This window comes from Anabrus simplex, chromosome 2, assembly GCF_040414725.1.
Source record: "Anabrus simplex isolate iqAnaSimp1 chromosome 2, ASM4041472v1, whole genome shotgun sequence".
Classification (NCBI taxonomy): domain Eukaryota; kingdom Metazoa; phylum Arthropoda; class Insecta; order Orthoptera; family Tettigoniidae; genus Anabrus; species Anabrus simplex.
This window is the reverse complement of record NC_090266.1, coordinates 284855439-284879068: the sequence shown is the minus strand read 5'-3', so window position 1 is coordinate 284879068 and position 23630 is coordinate 284855439. Positions and strand designations below refer to the sequence as shown.

At 41.6% G+C, this 23630-nt stretch overlaps 1 protein-coding gene across 1 annotated transcript in view; it reads right to left on the bottom strand.

Moving 5' to 3' along the window:
* Positions 1-23630, bottom strand: part of LOC136862777 (protein tyrosine phosphatase domain-containing protein 1) — a 914123-nt gene that overhangs the window by 38511 nt on the left and 851982 nt on the right. The window contains exons 9-10 of the mRNA XM_068226146.1: positions 12761-12907; positions 5567-5700 (exon numbers count right to left, since the gene is read on the bottom strand). Of these exons, the coding sequence (XP_068082247.1) occupies positions 5567-5700; positions 12761-12907 (281 nt within the window). The remainder of the gene's footprint in view (positions 1-5566; positions 5701-12760; positions 12908-23630) is intronic.

Sequence of the window (23630 nt, the reverse complement as noted above, 5' to 3'; positions counted from 1 at the left end):
TGCTGGAGACTTTGACTCTTCAGTGTGTTCATCATATCCGAAACCCTGTGCACAAAAAAGCCACGCAATAGTATGGCTGTACAGGACCCGGATCAAGAGTTGATTAGCTGTTGGGCGTGTCACATGACACAGGCGTTCTGGCTCATGATTGACTGTTGGGCGTAACGTCACAGCACGAGAAATGGGTCCGCTGGAGATATGAAAAGTGGGCGTGGCTATTTTGTTGTGCCGGCTAAGAGTCCATGTTTAACCTGACATAACATCAAAACCTAACACTGGCTATGAGTTCAAGCTTAACCTAACACGCTTGGATTCTACTCCAGGCTTAACCTTGCAGGGGTGCCAACCTTACAGACCCAAGTTCGATGCTCAGGCTATCTGAATAAGAGTGCAAGCTTAACCTTACAAGCTTGGATTCAACCCTAGACTTAATCTACAGTAACTATCCTGTTAGACAAGATGGCTACTATGCATTACACTTATGGAGGGCTACCTCAAGATCTCAGAGCTGACGCAAGGCTATAGGCCTCTTTTGTGTGTCACGGGGCTTCTTATGGAACCTCCTGTTAGTGCTCTAGGAGTACTTTAGTGTGTAATGGGACTTCCTTTGGGCATTATGGGACATATTTTGGGCGATATAGGATATTTTGGGCGCCTAGGGGGTATTTTGAACGCTTTGGAGCATTTTGGGCATTATATGAATTCTCTTGTGTAGTCAATGGCTTCTTTTGTATATTATAGGGCTTCGTTTGAACATTATAGGACCTCTTTGGGAGCTATATGGTCTCGATTCGATGCTACGAGACATCTCTTGGGCGCTATAGTACATATTTTTGCTGCTAAGAGGTCTCTTTTGGATGCCACGAGAAATGTTTAGGTGCTGTGAGAACTCTTTCGGGTGCTAGAGGGTTCTTTTGGGCGCTATGGAGCTTCTCTTGAGTGCTCGTGTGGTGGGGTAGTGTAGGGAGGACGTAGGTGGTGTGAGTTGACGATTTTATATATATATATATATTTTTTTTTTGCTTATGACATTCTGCTGGAACTGACAGGCAGCGGCCTTTGCGACGGTGGACGTCAGGAATCAATAATGCTGTCTGGTATATTATGTTGGTGTCTAGGAGCAAATCTGTTGAAGCAATATTGTAAGTTGACATTGATTTGCGCTACACCTAATACAAATGTAGGCTCTTTAGCCACGTGTACGAGAACATAGCAACGCCAAGAAAATGCATGAAAATAGAGTAATGGTACCTTTCGAAAACATTCTCATTAGAATTAGAATGGACATTAACCATGAAATAGGATATTGGCTTAAAATCCTACAACAACGAGGCTGCAAATAAGACAGGCAACAATTATTTCCCACACCGTGAAGGAAGGAGGAGCTGATTTATATTGAAATTAATTTGCTGAATCCAAAAATCACAGGAGACTCTTTATTACTGGATGTAGTTTATGTTACATTTACAGAATGTGAATGGTCGTGACTTTGCATTTTAATTAAAAGTTAATGTTAACGTCCTTATCTGCAATTATACATGAAAAGTTTGCTGAAAATTTACAATATGAATTATTGCACTTGATACTCGGTTTTTTTTACAAGTTGCTTTACGTCGCACCGTCTTATGGCGACGACGGGACAGGAAATAGCTAGGAGTGGGAAGGAAGCAGCCGTGGTCTTAATTAAGGGGCAATGATTAATGAATGACAGGTGAAATGAAATGACATCGGATAGTGTTGCTGGAATGAAAGATGAAGGGGATAACAGGAGTATCCGGAGAAAAACCTGTCCTACCTCTTTTTTGTCCGGCACAAATCTCACATGGAGTGACCGGGATTTGAACCACGGAACCCAGCGGTGAGAGGCCGGTGCATTGCCACCTGAGCCACAGAGGTTCCCTATTCTCATTTGCCTGGTGTGAAAATGGGAAGCCATGGAAAACCATCTTCAGGGTTACCGACAGTGGGGTTCGAACCACTATCTCCCGAATACTGGATACTAGCCGCACTTAAGCAACTGCGGATATCGAGCTTGGTAAACTCAGTTTCACACTATGAAGACTGAATAGCACGATGGGCCATATGTCGTGCCAGCTCCTCTCCATTTTATAAGTAAAACATATATTTTTATTGCTTTATATCATAATACATATTGAACATTATGGTGCTCAGAGAATCAATCAGTATTAGCATGATCGGCATTGTAACACAATTGAATTCGAAGCCGTGTTCGGCGAGAATTTCTGCAGAGAAAATCTTTCGTGATTTGTCGAAAACCCTTCTGTCACGGCAGCCCGCAGTTCGTCCGTTTCACTACAAGGCCCCTTTCCTGCAGTTCAGACTGACCCCCCATCAATGCAGGATTTCGCCAACCTTCGTTGCGATCTTTCATCAAGGCTATGTCCTGATAAAAGCATTCTCCTTTTCTATAGCTCACAGAGCCCTAATTATCAGGGAGAAGTGAAAGTGTGAATAGAGAAAATGGGCTTCAGGAGACATGCGACATCTTATTTCTGTATATTGAAATGAAAATCCACAGCCTGTTTCCAGTCATCTGACCGGGTCAGGAATGGAATAAAGCCCCCATCTAGCGGCGAGGATAGGAATTGTGCCGGTTGCCGAAGCCTGTCACACTCCTCCGAGATGAAATGCAGATTTTGGAGAGTGTTCATGGAATGAAATATGACAGAGAAAATCGGAGTACCCGGAGAAAAACCTCCGCTTTGTCCAGCACAAATTTCACATGGAGTGACCGGGATTTGAACCACGGAACCCAGCGCTGAGAGGCCGGTGCGTTGCCACCTGAGCCACGGACGCTTCTAATTTCTGTATATTGCCAGAGTAAATTGTTGATAAGGTATTCGTAATGCCCATCCTAGAAAGTTATTTACAGCCATCTTTGAACCTCACCAGGCCACCAATACTAGACTAGTTAGTTAAGTTTTAAACAACTCATATTTAAGGAGTTTTGCCATGCGTGATTCGAACAAAATAACTCCTTTTAACCCTAAGTTGATATGCTGTCAAACACTTCTCGGAAATACTCACATCGTTCTTTGTCTAATCGTTTGACAAAGCTGTCCATTAATCCTAATTTTGTTTGCAGTAGAAGCAGTGGAATTTAATTCACGTTATTTGGCAAGGGATGAATTCCTATCTACCTTCTCATTATTTTTCAAAGTATTGTTCTTCTCTATCTCTATATCTATCCTACTCTTCCTTTTCTCTATCACGGTAGTTCCATAAACAAGTAGAAAAATAAACACGACTGTTTCATATAGGCCTCTATAATATCCTTTAATTTATAGGGCAATCCTAAAAATAAATAATGCCGTACGACCCCGTGGTGTAGGGGTAGCGTGCCTGCCTCCTACACAGAGTCATCGGGTTCGATTCATGGTGGGGTCAGGGATTTTTACCTTGATCTGAGGGCTGGTTCGAGGTCCACTAATTTTTTTTTGCTATTTGTTTTACGTCGCACCGACATATATATGTCTTATGGCGACGATGGGATAGGAAAGGCCTAGGAAGTGGAAGGAAGCGGCCGTGGCCTTAATTAAGGTACAGCCCCGGTATTTGCCTGGTGTGAACATGGGAAACCACGGAAAACCATTTTCAGGGCTGCCGGCAGTGGGGATCGAACCCACTATCTCCCGATTACTGGATACTGTCCGCACTTAAGCGACTGCAGCTATCGAGCTCGGTCCACTTAGTCTACGTGATTACAATAGAGAAGCTACCTGACAGTGAAATAGCGGCCCCGGTCTAGGAAGCCAAGAATAACGACCGAGAGGATTCGTTACGTTGACCACACGACACCTCATAATCGGCAGAACTTGGGGCTGAGGAGCGGTCGTTCGATAGGCCGTGGCTTTTCGGTGCTGTTTGCGCCATGGGGTATACTATACTGTTTGATATATCCTCGTTCCTCTTTCAATCACAACAGTCCCAGAAATAAACTGCAAGAAAACCACTGTTTGATGTATTGTTTTTCCCTTTCTGTATGGCGAGTCTCAGAAATAAATTAAAAGAAAGACAATACAGTACTATTTGATACAACCTACTTCCCTTTCTCTCTAGCAACAGTCCCACTAACAAATTAATTTGATATATCATCTTCCTTTTCTATATAGTGACATTCCCACAAAAAAAGAGAAAGTAATAGTTTGACATATTATTCGTCCCTTTCATATAGCGACAGTCTCACGAACAAACTGAAAAGCAATACTGTTTAAGTTGTGCTTTTTACCGTTCCGTATATCGGCAGCCCTACAAACAAATTCGAAGGAAAGCAGTACTATTTATATAACCTTCTTCACATTCTCTATAGTGAAAGCCCCACAGGCAAATTAAAAGATAATCAATACTGTTTGATATATTCTTCTTTCCCTTTTCAGTAACGACAGTCCCACAGACAAACAAATAAAACAGCACTGTGCATATGTCTCCCTCGCTTGCAGTCCTAGACGTAGACCTATTGCATTCTGATCACCACACATTTGTCAATGATATATTTTTTGGCTAATTAAAATATGATTTACGTTCAATGTATCATATATTTCTTTGAAACGAACGGCATGAAGTAAACTTGAAATATTCCGTTACCGAGCTAGAAACTTAATTCGAGGGGTCAATAAAGCGTCGTCCGGCTCCATGGCTAAATGGATACGGCGCTGGCCTTTGGTCACAGGGGGCCCAGGTTCGATTCCCGGTAGGGTCGAGAATTTTAACCATCATTGTTTAATTTCTCTGGCACGAGTCTGAGTGTATGTGTCGTCTTCATCATACTTTCATCCTCATCATGACGCGCAGGTCGCCTAAAGACGTCAAATCGAAAGACCTGCACCTGGCGAGCCGAACATGTCCTCGGACAATCCCAGCACTAAAAGCCATGCGCCATTTCATTTAATAAAGCGTCACTACTCGCCGCATCATTATAGATATCTACACTGGTCATAAGGTCATTAATTTATGTCTTCCAGTGAAAAATGCTTTGACAAAAGTCGCGTCGTTTCCTATACTGTACATCGTAATTCACGTTCCTTCAGCAAGCAGCTAGTGGCTAGTTTTAAGTCTTCGTACCAAGAAGGTAATAAATCACGTTATTGGTTTTATGTCCCGCTAACTATTTTTGAGATTTTCGGTGAGGACAATTTGCCAGAATTTTTCCTTGCAGAAGTTATTTTACATACAGTAAATATGCTGACACAGGGCTTGCGTACTGGAACACCTCCAAATACCAACGGACTGAGCACTTAACCACCTGAGCTACTAAGCCCAGCCACTCATCAGCAACTCTCAAGTGGTCAAATTGAAAACTAATCTAAACAGAAGTTATCGGTTGATGCCATCGTCAGATGATTACTGTCTGGATAACAGAACCGCCCTTGTGGGTTGAAACAGCTTGAATCACTAATAAAATAATATAGCCGTCAATATTTCAGACGTTTAAGGGTTTGGAGCACTATGAGAATAAAACTAGACATTAGTCTGGAAAAAGAAATTTATCGGACAAACATAATCGCAGAGGAAGAGTTCAAAGATTTTATAAAATATAGATGCTTACAATAATCTTCTCATCCTCCGCAGCCTTCTGTAGATCAACTTGGGAACTAAGTTCTTGATAACAGACGTTCTCATGCAATTGTTGACCATGAATTCCATCCCCAAGCATTGCATCCAAGCAGCTATCATCAAGTCCTGAAACATGGGAGAGAACTGGAAGAATTACGTTCAGTATGGGAAACATTTTTATGTTTTTGTAATTTCAATAGCATAGACACTTTGTTAGAGAGTCCCTAACAATATACAGTCGGAAATTCCACTGCAGTCTATGCTTGAGTAGTTCAGCTGAATTTTGCACATTCATACAAATTATATTGTACAAAGGTTATCAGTCGGGCTCTCTTGCACATATATACGTAGATAAAAATGTCCTAAGACAATACCATGAATCAATAGTACGAAACTATATTCACAGTATTACAATTTAACTAACTTACTAATGATAGTCGCTGAAATATCAGTTGTTATCAAACTGCATATACTCCAGGAATTAAATGAGCATGAAGGTACATTCGGTATCTTAAATTTACAAGGATATTCACGAAATGGTAATGGATTTTCTCAATAATATTTTACAAATAACTTTACTTGACCCTAATATTCGTGTTCCCATAGGACCTAGGTGATAAGTCATAAGATTCCAAAATCTTATGGCACGTCGTACGAACAGCAATAAACATAACAAAGGACAGGTCGCGAGTAGTGATGGGATATTCGATTCATTTGATTCCGTTCACGTTACTGAATCGATACAGTGAGCCGATTCACGGCTCATTACAGTCATCGGTCCTATTGCATCTGTGTAGTGTGTACCGATAAGACAGCACGAACAACATTCAATGCTTGCTGCTGCCATCTGGTCTTCATTCTATGAATTGCTTTCCTATGCGTCATCTAACTTTCAGATTATAGATTCCCCTACAGCCACTTCTTCGCATCAAATTTTGATGTTACAAAGCCTTCCACCGACCGTGACAACTCCATTAAATAAGTAGGTATATACAATTAGATGAAAAATATTTGTACACACAGTCATCAATGATCTGCATTTAGAGCTGTCGCGCAGGTGGGAGATTCCCTATCAACTGTTTGCCTAGTCTTTCCTTTAATGATCTCCAAGAACTCGGTAAGTACATAATACAAAATAAATAAGTTAAACATTGAAACGAGGGAAAAAATAGGTACTTGTGCAATACTATACACGCTTATTACAACACAAAACTTACGTTGTTAATAATGATGATGATAATAATAATAATAATAATAATAATTTACAAAACTTATTATTTATATAATTTATATAACTCAAATTTTATACACTACTTTATGATTTTCCACAGTTCTCTGAAACTCACATCTCTCTTGTATATACAGAATTAGACGTAAAAATGCCTGTATACACAATAAGAAGCCTACTTATTAAATATAAATCAAATAAGTTGCTTTACGTCGCACCGACACAGATAGGTCTTATGGCGACGAAGAGATAGGAAAGGGCTAGAAGTGGAAAGGAAGTGGACGTGGCCTTAATTAAGGTACAGCACCGACATTTGCCAGGTGTGAAAATGGGAAACCATGAAAAACCATCTTAACGGCTAACGACGGTAGAAATATTCTTTTTTGTTATTTGCTTTACGTCGCACCGACACAGATAGGTCTTACGGCGACGATGGGGTAGGAAAGGCCTAGGAATTGGAAGGAAGCGGCCGTGGCCTTAATAAAGGTACAGCCCCGGCATTTGCCTAGTGTGTAAATGGGAAACCACGGAAAACCATCTTCAGGGCTGCCGACAGTGGGGCTCGAACTCACGATCTCCCGATTACTGGATACTGACCGCACTTAAGCGACTGCAGCTATCGAGCTCGGTGCGGTAGGAATCGAACCCACCATCCCCCGAATGCAAGCGCATAGCTACGCGACCCTAAACGCATGGCCAACTAGCTCGGTCGTCTTTGAAAATGTCCTTTACTATCAGCAGAGGAATTTTTAGATCGTCATACAGTATTTTGAGTAGGCTATCCTAGATGTACAGTAACCCACTGGTTAAACATAATTTTATTTAAGCTAATGAATCAGTCGGCTCACTTACTCACTGTCCACGTACACCTGTGATCTCGTGATTCGATTATTGAAGTACTATGCGATAGTGCGACATACGAACTGAGAGAATACCGAGTGGTTCTTCCCAATATAAAACAAACAATTTCGAGTGGTCATGAGCATGACTCATAGTCATAGGGTGGGCTTTACGTCCCACTAACTACTTTTGCGGTTTCCGGGGACGCCGAGGCACCGGAATTTAGTCCCACAGGAGCTCTTTTACGTGCCAGTAAATCTACCGACACGAGGCTGACTTTATTTGAGCACCTTCAAATACCACCGGACTGAGCCAGGATCGAACCTGCCAAGTTGGGATCAGAAGGCAAGGCCTCAACCGTTTGAGCCACTCAGCCAGGCGGGTAGGCTAGAGAGCTGAGTTTAATAAATTGTCGAATGTCATCTAGTTATAAAAATAATGATTGATTAAACTAATACGGTAAATAGAATAACCTGATAGCCTACCTACTCACAAGCTAGGTACTTTGGAATTATGTTTTGACTACTTTTTTAACACTGTAAAAATCCGTCTATTATTTAGTGGGTATTATTTTCAAATGAGCTGAGCGCGAGAGTCCATTATAGCGAACGATTCTTTCAGTGTGCTATGGCTCTGTATATCTCGCTGCAGCGGAAGTTCAGCTCCCCGCCAATGTCCAGTGTCCCGCTAGTGAGCCTTGTGTGTATTGTGTCTCACTGATTTGTAAGTGCCCAGTGTCTGCTGCGTGTCTGTTGAATCGTGTGCCGTGAGCTTGCCGTTCCTGTGAATCGATTCACTCGGACACTTGAATGAATCGATACACTGCTTCGAATCATGCACTCAGTAGCCAACACTAGTCGCGAAGCCCCTGGATGTGTATTCATTACATTAGAACTACGTGAGATCAAGTGGCTAGTTCTTTACTCAGAACCCAGGATCAGAACCAGGTACTATGATAGACACTTTGACACCTTGACATCTAGGAGTCCAAATCTGTGTGTCGAGGATTACATTTTTATTATACTATCCTGGTGTGGGACGCTGCCCATCTGAGGGAGTAAATCTGTCCTCAGTTCATTTGGAAGGACGAGAGGTCTGTTTCCCGTCGAAAAGTTGAACATACTAGAGAGACGTGTCCAACTTCTCGAGAGGTACACATGAACAATCAAAGATTTTTGTCGCATCTCTGGAGACGTGAAAGAAAGTCTAGTTCGGCTATGGTCGACTTTGTAGAGTCAGCTGGATGCGTTGTATGAAACGACCCATAGTTCTTACTCATTACGTCAGTCACTGTCACTGTACACTCTCATGTCTAGGAATATACCGTATCGCATTCACCATCAGCAATTATTTGGTTTAGGTCACAAATCAAGAATCAGGACATTCACAAGTCATAGAAAATTTTGGCCAACACATTACCTGCAAAATCCATAACATAGATCTGCCTGTCCTCTTTCAAACGGTGCTCCATCAAGCCGTCGTGAAATGAGTTTGCATTCATCACTATGAAGTTATAAGCACACAGCGCTTCCATGAAGCGCAGTGGGTCAGATGTAGGCTACAAAATTCTTGCCTGGTGTGGGACGCTACCCATCCGAGGGAGTAAAGGTGTCCTCAGTTCATTTGGAAGGACCTAAGGTTCGAACCCGGCGTTAACAATATATTTTTAATCCCTAATGAATACACCCTGTTTACGTCAGGCAACGAACACACCAAGTTTGGTCGAGCTAACTTTGATGCTAAATGGTTCACTCCAGTCTGACATGGCACATTATTCACGAGCGTCAACAGAGAAAGTGCTGGCTCTCGTTCAACACGGCTGTTTTAGAATTCGTGAGTCAATTATTCGGTGTGTCGTTTCGTCTAGGGTTGCTCATAGATGTATATAGCAGTGGCGGGTGTCAGCAGACATTGGACGTCTATTGGGCACTGGTTTAAAGCCGGTTTCTACTAGGGAAGCGGACAACAGGTTAGTTGAAACTTCACAGGAGAAACCGTTTATAAGCTCATGTGGACAATCAATTTTGCTGGATGCCCATAAACGGTCCATAAACGATTACGAGAAGCCGGGCTCCACTGCAGAGGAAAGTTGCCGCCAAAGGGTCTTTCTCCGATGAACAGATGATCGATCAATGCACCTTTGCTGAGATTAAGTCGTTATTGGGATCGTGTGATCTCCTCTGACGAGACTTATTTCAGTTTGGTGAAGATCGGACCGGTTAATATTTACAGGCTGCGGGGAGCCCGACAGACAAAAGATATATAGCCGAGTGTTCACGCAGTGGCCGCATATCTGTCTTGTTGGGGATGGATACCTTCTGATGGCGCTAGAGTGTTTCATCGGATAGATGACCGTCTCACATCGGACCAATATTTGGACATTCTGCAGAATAATGTAACGGTGTCCGCCATGCTGATTCCGAGCCGAGAGGAGGGAGCTGTTCTGGCCCTGCCCACAAGCGAGTGACGTTACAGCTGGGCTATTGGCCTGTGCGTCTTCTTCAGGAAGAAGGGCTGGTAGTGGGATGCAAGGCCTCTCTGGGAGCCTCTGGCGATTACCTGAAACCTCAAGACGGCTGGGAGTGGGTCGTATCCAGCCTCCGAACTGTTCTAGAACCATTGGCCTCCCCATTTAAGGTGGGCCAGACGATTCTGGAGTGCTGCCAGTTCAGTCTGACAGTGACTGCTGCTGTGGACTGTGACAGTTCAAATTGATATGTGATACTTGAAGCCATTTCTTTTCAGTTTCAACTCAGGTAATTTATTACCTGGTAGGTAGGTTCGTCAGTCTGACGATACTAATTTATGGATGCACAAGTTAATAAACTACGTGAAAAAGAAATCACATGATAAAATTATACCTGGAAAAGAAAAAGAATCGACTTAATTTAAATCGTTCGAGTTGAGGTACAGCCTGAGTTGAAGAGGCAGTCTGTGTGTCGGTGTCTGTGAGTCTTCTGTCCGTGAAAATTAGTGTTTGTTCTGTCTGTCTGTCTGTCTGTCTGCCTGCCTTCGAGGAGTTGGGTCTCTTGGTCCAGCTGCTGTGAGGTGAGCATCGTTGTCTGGTGCAGTGCAGTATGGGAGAGTTCGACGTGGGATCGGCAAAGGACCATGTACGAAGACTATTATGCACGGGCTGTGAACTGAGTAGCTACGATAGCGACACCAAGAGTAACTATGTACGTGATTTAGACTGTCAGTGTCAGTTGTGGAGGAGTGAGTGAGAGTCTTGTTTTGTCTATAAGTGACAGTGTGGACAATTATTCTGACTGAACAGTGAGATCAGAGAGAGCGCGAACGAATGAAGTTGTGTGCACAGTGATAGCCTAAGTTGTGGTCCTGGTGTGCCTGTGCAGTTGTGTGCATTGGTTAATAAACGCTACCAGTCGCGTGCTCATTTACCTATGCATCGCCACGTTACAGTGTTATGGTTCATAGTGTGAGAGAGCGTTATCCATATGAGGTAATGCAGTTCCTGCAAGACAACTCCCCAATACAGACGAGCGGTCGTGTTCAGAGCTGATTTTTTGACTCCATTGAACTGCTCAACTGGGTTCCTCGAGCTCCAGACTTGAACTCCATTGGACATGTGTGGGCAACATGGAAAGGCCATATAAAGAAACATTGGCCTCACCCAACACAGCGTTCTTATGATGCTTGATGGGGCGTTATGTTGGACGCATGGGAAGAGATCACTCTCGACAAGGAATATTTTAGGAAATTGTTGAGTCAATGCCACGTCGGCTCCGACAAGTTGCTCAAGCCGATGGATAATGGACGAGGTATTAAGTCATGCCTAAAACAGTCCTGTTCGGAACGAACATAATTATAAGTGCAAAGCCGGATTTTGCAACGAATAGAAATACACACGTTTTTGGTTAACGCAACACGCTTAAACGTTTAAAAAATAATAATGTGTGGAGGAGAACTCGAACCATGGCTCTCACCCTGAGAGGCCGGTATGCTTCGTCGCAGCTAACTGGCAATCACATGAATACCCTTAATATTGTAAGGCTATTCCCCACTGTGCATGGGACGCAGCATATTTACACCTCTATAACAGTCCTTCGGTGCCTCCGTGGCTCAGGCGGCAGCACATCGGCCTTTCACCACTGGGTTCCGTGGTTCAAATCCCGATCACACCATGTGAGATTTGTGCTAGACAAAGCGGAGGCGGGACATGTTTATCTCCGGGTACTCCGGCTTTCCCTGTCATCTTTCATTCCAGCAACACTCTCCAATATAATTTCATTTCATCTGTCAGTCATTCGGGCTTCATTCATTCCATCCCTGACCCGGTCACTGACTGGAAAACAGGTTGTACGTTTTCATAACAGTCCTTCGAGGGGCCACTCATAATAAACTACGCGCTCAATGCAAGCATTCAGAGTGGAAATGCAACAAAGATTGATAGTATGATGCAGTTACACAGTAACATAGTCCAGTTTAAAAAAATGATAATTTGCCAAACCAGAATTCAAATCCCGATCTCCTGGTTGATAACCAATGACCGTTCCCCTTCCGTTAACACTGACACGCCGTGAAGTGCTTCGCATCGAGCTTCATAGACCAGGTATGCCCCTCACATCACATACTTATTTAACGATTATGGCAGTTTCTCGACGATTTCGTTGTATTATTTTATATTATTCTGATATGCGGACAGTTGCACTCTGTACTGACATTTCGTCACAAACGTGTCGTTTAACGAAAAACGAGTTGGATCACGTTTTGTTTTTAGTGCACCGTATCACCCGAGGACAATTATACCCGACACAGGACTTCAACATATTTCATGCGTCAATTTTTTATTATTCTACTGTACATAGCCCTGAGGCTACTGTGCTATATTAGTTTCTACGTAAACATTTAAAGCATTCAACAAGTCCTGCTGCAGAAACAAAGTACGTAAACTCTGATGTAGTGAGGTTGAAGGAAGCATACTATATAACGTTCCAGATTGCTATTCTTTTTCTTTTCAGAATGAACGGATAGAAATTAGTTGTTCTTAATTCACACTCGTACATTTCAAAACTGGAAATTTTGAACTGGAAAACAATGTTTTGTTATATATATGATATTTATATAGGTATACATAAACATAACACATGCACTTACCTGACATACCAGAGGCACAGGAAGGCATGTCTGGTGATATCGCTTGATCCGAACTAGGACTGGCTGCCATCACATCGTCGTCGGTGAAGTTGCCAGGAAGGTCGTCCAACTCAGTACTAGTACGGCGAGTGGATGAACCCGACACTACTGCAATAGAAAATTCGTTTCCTAGAGATTCATCTCCCTTGACGTGTTTGCACTAGAGGCTCTTAGAAAGAGATATATTTCATTTTTCCTGAAATAAAGGTAAATCATTTGTTTACAGCGACAACTTACTAACTTACTACCAGACGAATGTAGCTACTGCCATGTGGATAATGAACAACTCTCTCGTCGGCAACTTCGGTCTGGTAACGTTTCTCCGAAGGATGACTCAAAATGTCTCTCCTGAAATCGATATGCTTGCAAGGCAGAAGAAAGTGCTCACTTCACCACTTCTTCTTCTTCTTTCTGGGATTTTCCCAGTTACCTGAAGTCGGCAATTTGTATGGATATATCCCATTTTTACGGTTGTATGCCCTTCGTAAAGCCAATCCTATGTGGAGGGATGTATTCACGATTTCTGTGGTGATTTGTAGTGTAATCTATATATATGAAATAACTTCTCCTGACTGACTGACTGACTGACTGACTGACTGACTGACTGACTGACTGACTGACTGACTGACTGACTGACTGACTGACTGACTGACTGACTCATCATCGCCGAGCCAAAACTACTGGACGTAAATAAATGAAATTTTGAGGATACTGCACCCATAAGCGAATTTACCTAATTAATTTACAAATTAAAAGTTGAATATTTCGCATATGGGATACTACAGGAGGCAGGGAAACTAGCAGTCACAAAGGAACTTTCTGGCGCCAGTGTGACGGCGAGTAGAATCCTCGAAACTCTTCTTAGAGCACGACCAACTTGTAAACCGCCCTGAGTACTCCTTCCAATAAATTTTATGATACCGCCTAGGAGTAGCGACTTTCTGTTGGTTCTCACGAGAAAATCACGCGTTGAGGCCTGACCTACTTAGCTAGGACAAAGGGACAACGACAATACCCGCCAACTCTTGGGAGGAAATGGAAGCATCCACGCTACGAAAAGCGCGAAAGTCTCAGCCAATCACAAAATTCTAAATTTGAATGAACTGTCATAGCGGGAATCTACAGTCAGTATTTCGCTATCTGAAGCCCGGTGTGGTGGTGAAAAACAGTGTCCTGATTTCTTTATAATATTTGGAAATTTATCAGTGCGAATCTGTGGTTAATTAGTGCCTAATTAATAAAATTTAACTCCACACGGAGGGGTAATAGTGCCCAGAAGAATGAAGTGTCATGGCGGGATGGAGCCATTCACCGGAAGAAAGTAACACCAGTGACGCGCGCCGTCGTGTGGATCATCCTGTGATCATTTCCCACGGCGCAATATTACATGTAAGTCAGACAAAAATTAGGAAGTTTTGCACATAAATTTTGAAAACTTTAACCTACGGATGTACGATAAAGCGCTCCCGAGGGCTATATCACTACGCCACATCCCTTCCACAGAACTATTTTCAAGGTGGGGGGAGAACTCTTTACAAAACCCAGCGACCAGGGGGTTGAATTCTCAGTGTGATTCTTCAGTCTCCTCAGTGTTTCTTCAGATTCTCAGTGATTCTTTAGTAGTCGCAGTGATTCTTCAGTATTCTCAGTGAAACTTCAGATTGACAGTGTGAATCAGAGCGACAGTGTGACAGAGTGTGACAGCTAATTGAGTTAGTCAGCTTTACTTTTGGCTGGTAGGAAAGCGAATAGAGACACTTGTAGGCATTTTGAGAAAGCCTTGTATTATTTTACTTGGGAGAGTAACATTTCAGAAATGAACAATTTAACGAACTTTTACCATTTATGCAGAAATAACAGGCAAGAGCTACACTTTCAACACTTGGCTTAAATGAACTCACATTACGAGTCGAGAGGAACAAGTCCATGTTTTCAGCATAATTACATAAAACCTCTCTAACCCACGGGTAGTTTCACATTTGTTATAAGCATAAACTTCTCCACAACATTTGAAACTTTATTTTAGCTTGCATTTACCACTTAATAAACTGTTTGGCAAGCGAGATGTTTACGGGGAGAGACTAGTAAAGGCAGACAGGGAGGAGAATGACTTTTCTTTAATGAAGGCCGCAGTGGTAGACCTTGAGCAAACAGTTATGTTCCGTTGGGGTTAATGTTCGGTAAGCTCTAGGTAAACAAAAGCTGAGAGACCAGAGCGCAGACCAACAGGTGATTTCAGGTAGATAGCGGAGACGACCGGCCAACTTCACGACAGGAGTCTGCAGTGGTATCGTCTAACCGTCACTGGAGTGCGAGAAATGCGAGTGTTTTATGTTAATGTAAGCGTGTGTTACGGCATGCCAAAAATGTGTCAAAGTTGCGTGTGTGAAAATTTGGAATACCGCAGCAGCATCAAGATGGTATTCTAATTCACCATGACCGAGTCCGGAGGGTGAGCCAGCATGCCTCCATCACCAGGTATGAGCATCAATAAATAATGGAAATAAATATGTAGGACCGTGACTAATCGATGATCAAAATGTAGCTTAGAGTATTAGGTAGGATTGTAAATAATTCACAGTTTTATTATACTACTATAATAATAATAATAATAATAATAATAATAATAATAATAATAATAATAATAATAATAATAATAATAATAATAATAATAATAATAATAATAATAATAATGTCGCACTTTCAGCTAGAGTTATTTGTGCATTTCGTTGAGGTAGATGTTGTTTGCGTGTTGTCATGGATTATTTCTGTAGTATGTCACTTTGACAGTTTAGGAAGCTATGATATTTGATCTATGAGTGTAATGCCAATGTAATTTAATTATTTTTCATCACGTTATTATATCGTTGGAGTTTTGGTCTTGTAGACGCCGCCTCGTTGTTTTAATGTTTATTTTTGCTTTTATGCGCATTTCAGTTTGTTTATGTTGTGGAATCATCCTTCAGATGACCTTTCTGGTAGTACTTATCCCGTGTATTTTTGCGACGATTTTTGGTAGACGCGAGTATTTATTTCTGTGTAGTTGCGGTTACACATGTTTCAACATCTGTGTTTTGAGAGGCAATCTCGTCATTTTTCTTTAAGAAACAGTGAGTGCCAGGAAGCCATTGATGAGTCAGCTCTGATATTTTGTGATATGTGAAGCAGAAAATGATCAAGAGATCGAGCTAGATGAATAATATCCCTGATGATCTACGTTGATAATGGAAATGTGATATTTGGACCATGTCATGAACTGTCGTAAGAAATCGTAATATGCACGACAGATATTTCGCCCGCCGGATACGAGCGAGGCCGTATTGTGAGAATAATGAATAATGATGACGTCGAGAATTAATGAGTAAATAGAATTGTGAAATGAATAATTTAACCAAGAGTGTTAAATGTGTTACGACATGAGTTATGATTGTAGGCAGAAGCCTGTATTTGTTTAAAGAATTCCAGGGAAAGTAGATGCTCGGCAAGTATGCTAGCCATTGTACATGTGAGCAGAGCGACGAGTCAATGTGTTTTTCGATAGTCATGTAAAGTCATGGATGACATGAAATAACTGTAATTATTGTCCATAAAGGTTGAATAGTATCATGTCCAGACATTTATCGTCTGAGGTTAGAGATTGCCGTCAAATTCACAATATTTATAATTTTGCTACTCGCAGCGGGGTATATTTTTCTGGAGACTCCGATTTTATTTTGCGCATTCCATCCTTATTAATTTCCAGTAGGCCGCGATGGTGGGATGAAAAATGGGGGAAATTGGTTGAATACCTTTTATGAGGATACTTATTTCTCAAAACATGAAGATGTTATAGACATAAAAATTGGTATTTTGAATCTCCTTTAAAAATAAAGAAACACGTATTTTATGTTTTTGAAAAATCCAACGAATAGGGGGTGAACGGGAGTGATAACGGGGTGGAATTTAAAAAAACATATCTAGGCCTACAATATATCTCAGACACATAACATGTTACAAACCCGAAGACTGGTACTTGGAATCTCCTGTAAAAGTAAAGAGACATAGATAATTTTTTTCGGAAAATCCCCTTAAGGGGAAAAAAGGGGTTAATTTTTTGAATGAGCATAGGTACAGTATTTTTCAAAAACTTTACATGTTACAGAAGTGCAAATATGTATTTTTAATCCCTTTCAAAAATAAGAAACGCGTATTTTTTTGTTTTTGGGATAACCACTTGGGGAGGGGGGAGGGCGTGTAGATAGGACTGAACAGTGGGTTGAATTCTTTTTATTAGGATACTGTTATTTCAAAAACTGAAGACGTTACAGACGTAAAAATTGGTGATTGTAATCTCATAAAGAAATGCATATTTTTTTTTTGAAAAATCCTCTTACAAGGGGGTGAAAAAATTGAAAAATTAGTTAAATTATTTGTATGAGTGTACTTATATCTCAAAAACTAAAGACGTTGCAGACATGAAAATTGGTGTTTGGAATCCCCTTTAAAAGTAAAGTAACATATATTCCTTTGATTTCGGAAAATCCAATTTAGCGGGTGAAAGAATTGAAAAATGTATTGAATCATTTGTATAAGGATTCTTATATCATATGGAAACGAAAATTGTTACAGACGTGAAAATTGGTATTTGGAATCTCTTTTAAAATAAAGAAAAACACATTTTAGGGGGAAATAGTCTTGGGGAAGGGGGTGAAAATGAATCGATTTCCTTTTATGGGGACACATATCTCGAAAACTGAAGATGTTACAGTCGTGATAATTGGTATTTAGAAGCTCCTTTATAAATAAAGACGTATTCTTCTCGGAAAATTCACTGAAGGAGGGAGGGTGAAAGCAAGTGAAAAACTTTAATTCTTTTTATGTGGGTTATGATGGTTACAGACGTGGAAATTGGTGTTTGGAATCTCCTTTAAAAATAAAGAAACACGCATTTTGGGGGGAATCAACTTAACGGGGGTGGGGTGAAAAAGGAGTTGAAATCATTTTTTGAGGATACTTATATCTCAAAAAATATGTTACAGACGTGAAAATTGGTATTTAGAATCTCCTTTAAAAATAAAGAAACACGCCTTCTTTTGTTTTCGGAAATCCACTCACGGGAGGAAAGAATTGAAATATATTCGTTGAATTTTTTGTATGAGGATACTTATATTTCTAAAAGATAAAGATGTTACAGACGTGAAACTTGGTATTTGGAATCTCCTTTAAAAATAAACACGTGTGTTTTTGTTTTCGGAAAATTGACTTGGGGGGAAGGGGTGAAAATAAGTAAAGAAGGAGTTGAATTCTGTTTTAAAAGATACTTATATCTCAGGAAGTGAAGTTGTTACAGACGTGAAAGTTGGTATTTTGAATCTCCATTAAAAATAAAGAAACATATTTCTGTTTTCGGAAAGTCCACTTAAAGGGAGAAGGAGGTGGAGTAAAGGGAAAAATATGAATTAATTTTATGAGGATACTTATATCTCAAAAACTGAAGATGTTACAGACGTGAAAGTTGGTAATGTATATTGAATCTCCTTTAAAAATAAAGAAACACGTACTTCTTTGTTTTCTCAAAATCCGCTTAAGGGATTGAAAAGAATTGAAAAAGTGGGTGAACTTTTAAAATGAGTACCGGTATATCTACAGTATATGTCAAAAACTTAACATGTTACAGATATGACGAGATTCTGTGCAGGTAACATCGTAAGAAGAAGTTGTTATTGCGCGAGTGATCGTGTGGGGACTCGTAAGATTTTGTTGGAAGACGCTCAGTCTGCATTTGATATACTCAAGTTTTCTAATACTGGGAGTATGACATTTAACTTACGATTACCAAAGGGAGATAACAGTTCCATTTATTCATTTCAAAATGCATAGTATACTGCCCGTGTAAATAGTTTTCCGAGGGCATAAACTTTAAAATTTCCAGTCCAGCCGTTTACAAAAGGGGAGATATTTGACCTAGTTACGGGAGTAGGTAAGAGGAGCGGTTCCGCGAATGAATGGGATCTGGTTTCACGGTCAGTGGAATTTACCCCCCGGCTGTAGTATTCTAGTAACCGGCAGGTTGATATTGACCTACTTTCTACATTGTGAAGGAGGGGATGTTTTTGACGACATCCGGGAGCAGAAGCAGCAACGGAAAATCCGACATCACCTTTCTACCCCTCGATGGAGACAAAAGGACTGATCCAAGTCTTTCCTGAAGGCAGCATCACCGGGTGAGTTGGCCGTGCGCGTAGAGGCGCGCGGCTGTGAGCTTGCATCCGGGAGATAGTAGGTTCGAATCCCACTATCGGCAGCCCTGAAGATGGTTTTCCGTGGTTTCCTAGCCCCTCGTCGCGTAGCCGTAAGACCTATCTGTGCCGGTACGACGTAAGAAATAAGAACCGTTATCTTTATATACACAGCCCACTACCAACCACCACAAGAAAACATAATAGTGATTACCTGATTACATCCCTCCACGTAGGTTTGGCGTCAGGAAGGGAATATGGCCGTAAAGCTGGGTCAAGTTCATATGTGCGAAACAGTTCCCACCAGGGCGTGCGAGAAGTAGCAGAAGAAGAATACAGTTCTAATTTCGGTAATTCTGTAAGTAAGGTGTCCAGATCTCTCACATGTGTAATGTTCCCTAATCCGTAACATTTTCCCGATTTTCCGTGGTTTTCCCACTTCTCCTCCAGGCAAATGCCGGGATGGTACCTAACTTAAGGCCGCGGCCGCTTCCTTCCCTATTCCTTGTCTATCCCTTCTAATCTTCCCGTCCCACACAAGGCCCCTGTTCAGCATAGCAGGTGAGGCTGCCTGGGCGAGGTATTGGTCCTCCTCCCCAATTGTAACCCGCCGGCTAAATGCCTCACGCTCCAGGACATTGCCCTCGAGGTGGTAGAGGTGGGATCTCCCGCTGAGACAGAAGGAAAAGCCAACCCTGGAGGGTCAACAGATTAAGAAAGAAAGTAGGATGTCAAACAGTAGACTGAATGTTTACGCAGAACAACATGTGAACTTAAATCGGTTGATGAAAACTGTAAAAGTACAGTAGTTGTGGGGCTAAAACAACAACGTTATTATTAATACTATTATTATTGTTATTGTTAGGCCTATTATTATTATTATTATTATTATTATTATTATTATTATTATTATTATTATTATTATTATCATCATCTATATATTGAAAACACAAGGCAATCCGCCAACAAATCCCCACTGGATCGATTTTTATGCAATGTAATTTAGATGAAAGATAATTACATGTATGTGTGTCAACACTATTGTTTTCTTTATTTCAACTATTGTTAGTATTTTATTTTATGAAATTAACATGCGCATAATGCTATTCGCCCATATACGACACATATTTCTGTCTACAATCCGTCAACGACTTCTACTAGGCCGATTTTCAAGTTGTATGCTAAAAATTAAAGATACGTATCTCTATATTCCGCACCACTGCGTTCTTTTCGTTGAGAGATATCACATTAATAAGAATTTTTCATTATTCGGAAAGCAGTTTCAATCAGTTGCAATAACTGACAAGAGATGGTAATCATCATCATCATCATCTGTTTACCCTCCAGGGTCAGTTTTTCCCTCGGACACAGCGAGGGATCCCACCTCTACCGCCTCAAGGGCAGTGTCCTGGAGCTTCAGACTCTTGGTCGGGGATACAACTGGGGAGTATGACCAGTACCTCGCCCAGGCGGCCTCACCTGCTATGCTGAACAGGGGCCTTGTGGAGGGATGGGAAGATTGGAAGGGATAGGCAAGGGAGAGGGAAGGAAGCGGCCGTGGCCTTAAGTTAGGTACCATCCCGGCATTCGCCTGGAGGAGAAGTGGGAAACCACGGAAAACCACTTCCAGGATGGCTGAGGTTGGAATCGAACCCGCCTCTACTCAGTTGACCTCCCGAGGCTGAGTGGACCCCGTTCCAGCCATCGTACCACTTTTCAAATTTCGTGGCAGAGCCGGGAATCGAACCCGGACCTCCGGGGGTGGCAGCTAATCACGCTAACCACTACACCACAGAGGCGGACTGAAATCTCCGACCCCTCCGGGAATCGAACCCGGACCCTCTGAACCGAAGGCCTGTACGCAGACCATTCAGCCAACGAATTCAGCCAGAGATGGTAATACCGTACTTTATTCTGTGACTGTCAACATATGGCATTCCCACAGCACATTCTAGCAAGACCGGCTACAATTAAATATATCAGATCTGAATGCATGATCGATATGTGAAAAAATGGCCACGAGCTTTGGCCATTCGTTACAATGGTATCGGGGCTTGCAATAATAATATTTTTAGCTAATAAATAAATTACAGAACCCGAGTGTCAATAACATTTTCGCTCCATTTCTCGACCTCATTACGGTGTGTTAGTCCGAGTATTAGACCCTCATAATAATAATAATAATAATAATAATAATAATAATAATAATAATAATAATATGACAGTCAGTCACCCCTAGTAGTGATGTGATGGACACTGATTGCACACCGGTATGTGCAGGACATCCTATGGGCACCTGTATTGCTCTTCGTGCCCCCTTCTTCTTCTTCTTCTTCTTCTTCTTCTTCTTCTTCTTAGTAGTAGTAGTAGTAGTAGTAGTAGTAGTAGTAGTAGTAGTAGTCTCACACTCTTCATGTGCGCACCAATGTGCCTTAATTACGCTTGCAGTGTGTGCATGTATGTAAATAAGATATCAAATACTTGGGCCAAGAGCTTCATGACGTGACGTTCGTTTGCTTTCCGCGAGTGGAGAGTGATGAAGGGAGATACTTACTTGTTAGAATCTGTTCTTTACACGAACTTGCTTCCACACTTCCACCTTACTTCCTCGTTCTTGTCGGTACTTCGTATGTCTGTACATGCCAGTTAGCCCTGTGTTGTTGTGCAGTCCGTGCTCCAACAGATATCGTGAAACATGACTTGACATGTAAGGCTATGATGTGATCCACTGTAATACATTAGCCCATAAATAAAACTAAGATCCAAGCGTCCAATACAGTACACAGGATTCTGCCCACACTACAGGGAAGGGTTATTATTATTATTATTATTATTATTATTATTATTATTATTATTATTAACAAATATATCACAGTTGGGAAATATAAACCACACCAAGCTATACCCCATGGTGAAACAGCCCCGAAGGGCCATGGCCTACCAAGCGACCGCTGCTCAGCCTGAAGGCCTGCAGATTATGAGGTGTCGTGTGGTCAGCACGACGAATCCTCTCGGCCATTTTACTTGGCTTTCTAGGCCAAGGCCACCATCTCACCGTCAGATAACTCCTTAAATGTAATCACGTAGGCTGAGTGGACCTCGAGCCAGCCCTCAGCCCCTGACCTGGCCGGAAATCGAACCCGGAACCTCCGGGTAACGCAATCACGCTACCCCTACACCGCGGGGCCGGCAATTGGGAAATATCCCGGTGACAATGGTTACTTACAGTAGTGTGATAATAAAGTAAAGTTAAAACATAATTACCCAACAATAACAAACAACTACTACTACACTACAACAACAAGAGTACAACAGGCATTTCCATGGAAAGGAAACATTTCAAGAAATACTACTGGTTTAACTTTCTAAATCTAGCAGAAAATCACGAATTCAATGTCCGTCATTTACAACTTTTCCTTTTCACTTTATACTAACACTAATAGAGCCTCCGTGGCTCAGACTGCAGGGCGTCGGCCTCTCACCGCTGGATACCGTGGTTCAAATCCCGATGACTCCATGTGACATTTGTGCTGGACAAAGCGGAGGCGGGACAGATTTTTCTCCGGGTACTCCGGTTTTCCCTGTCATCTTTCATTTCAGCAACACTCTCCATTAACATTTCATAGCATTTATCACTCATTAATATAAATCACCTTGGGAGTGGCGACTCCATTGTAATAACAGCCTATATATGTTTCATTCATTACATCCCTGACCTGGTCGATGACTGGAAAACAGGTTGTAGGTTTTCATTTTCACTAGCACTAATGATATTCTTAAACGATTTGATACCGGAGGGGAATCTATCAAAGAGAGCTGCAGGTAATTTCTTCCAATCCTTTATGGTCCTGTTTACGAAGAAAAACTTGCCCACATCCATAAGCTGGTTCCTGACCCTAATTTTTGCTTGTGATCATTTCTCGTAAAGAACGAAGGAGGTTCCAACCTATTCCTAGTACTACTCCAGGCAGCTCTTCCCATGTAGCTCTTATCGAGATCACACGGGCGAGGTCTAGTTCTTCTAGATTCAAGACTTTCCCAATTAATGGTATTCCTCTTATTACCTTTTACGAAACGCACCGATTTTCATTGAACTTTTTCTACTGAATTCATTTGTCTTTACATGTTTGTGCTTTTACTGTGTTTAATCCAGTGGCGGAGCGTGACCCTTAACAAAGTGTTAGCACACTACATTACCGGGCGAATTGGCCGTGCTGTTAGGGGCGCGCAGCTGTGAGCTTGTATTCGGGAGATAGTGGGTTCGAATCTCGTTGTCGGCAGCCCAGAAGATGTTTTTCTGTGGTTTCCCATTTTCACACCAGACAAATGCTGGGGCTGTACCTTATTAATTAAGGCTACGGCCACTTCCTTCTCACTCCTAGGCTTTTCCTATCCAATCGTCGCCGTAAGACCTATCTGTGTCGGTGCGACATAGCACAAATTTAAAAAAAAGGGAAAAAGAGAAAGCCACACTAGATTAAGTTATAGAAACATGGATAAAAACAAATTATGGGTTTTAAAGCCTAAGTTGAAACATGCATTTTCAAACTAATACAAATGAATCCTCCCCGTACATCTGCAGATATTACATCTCGTAACACAGCTCTATTCGG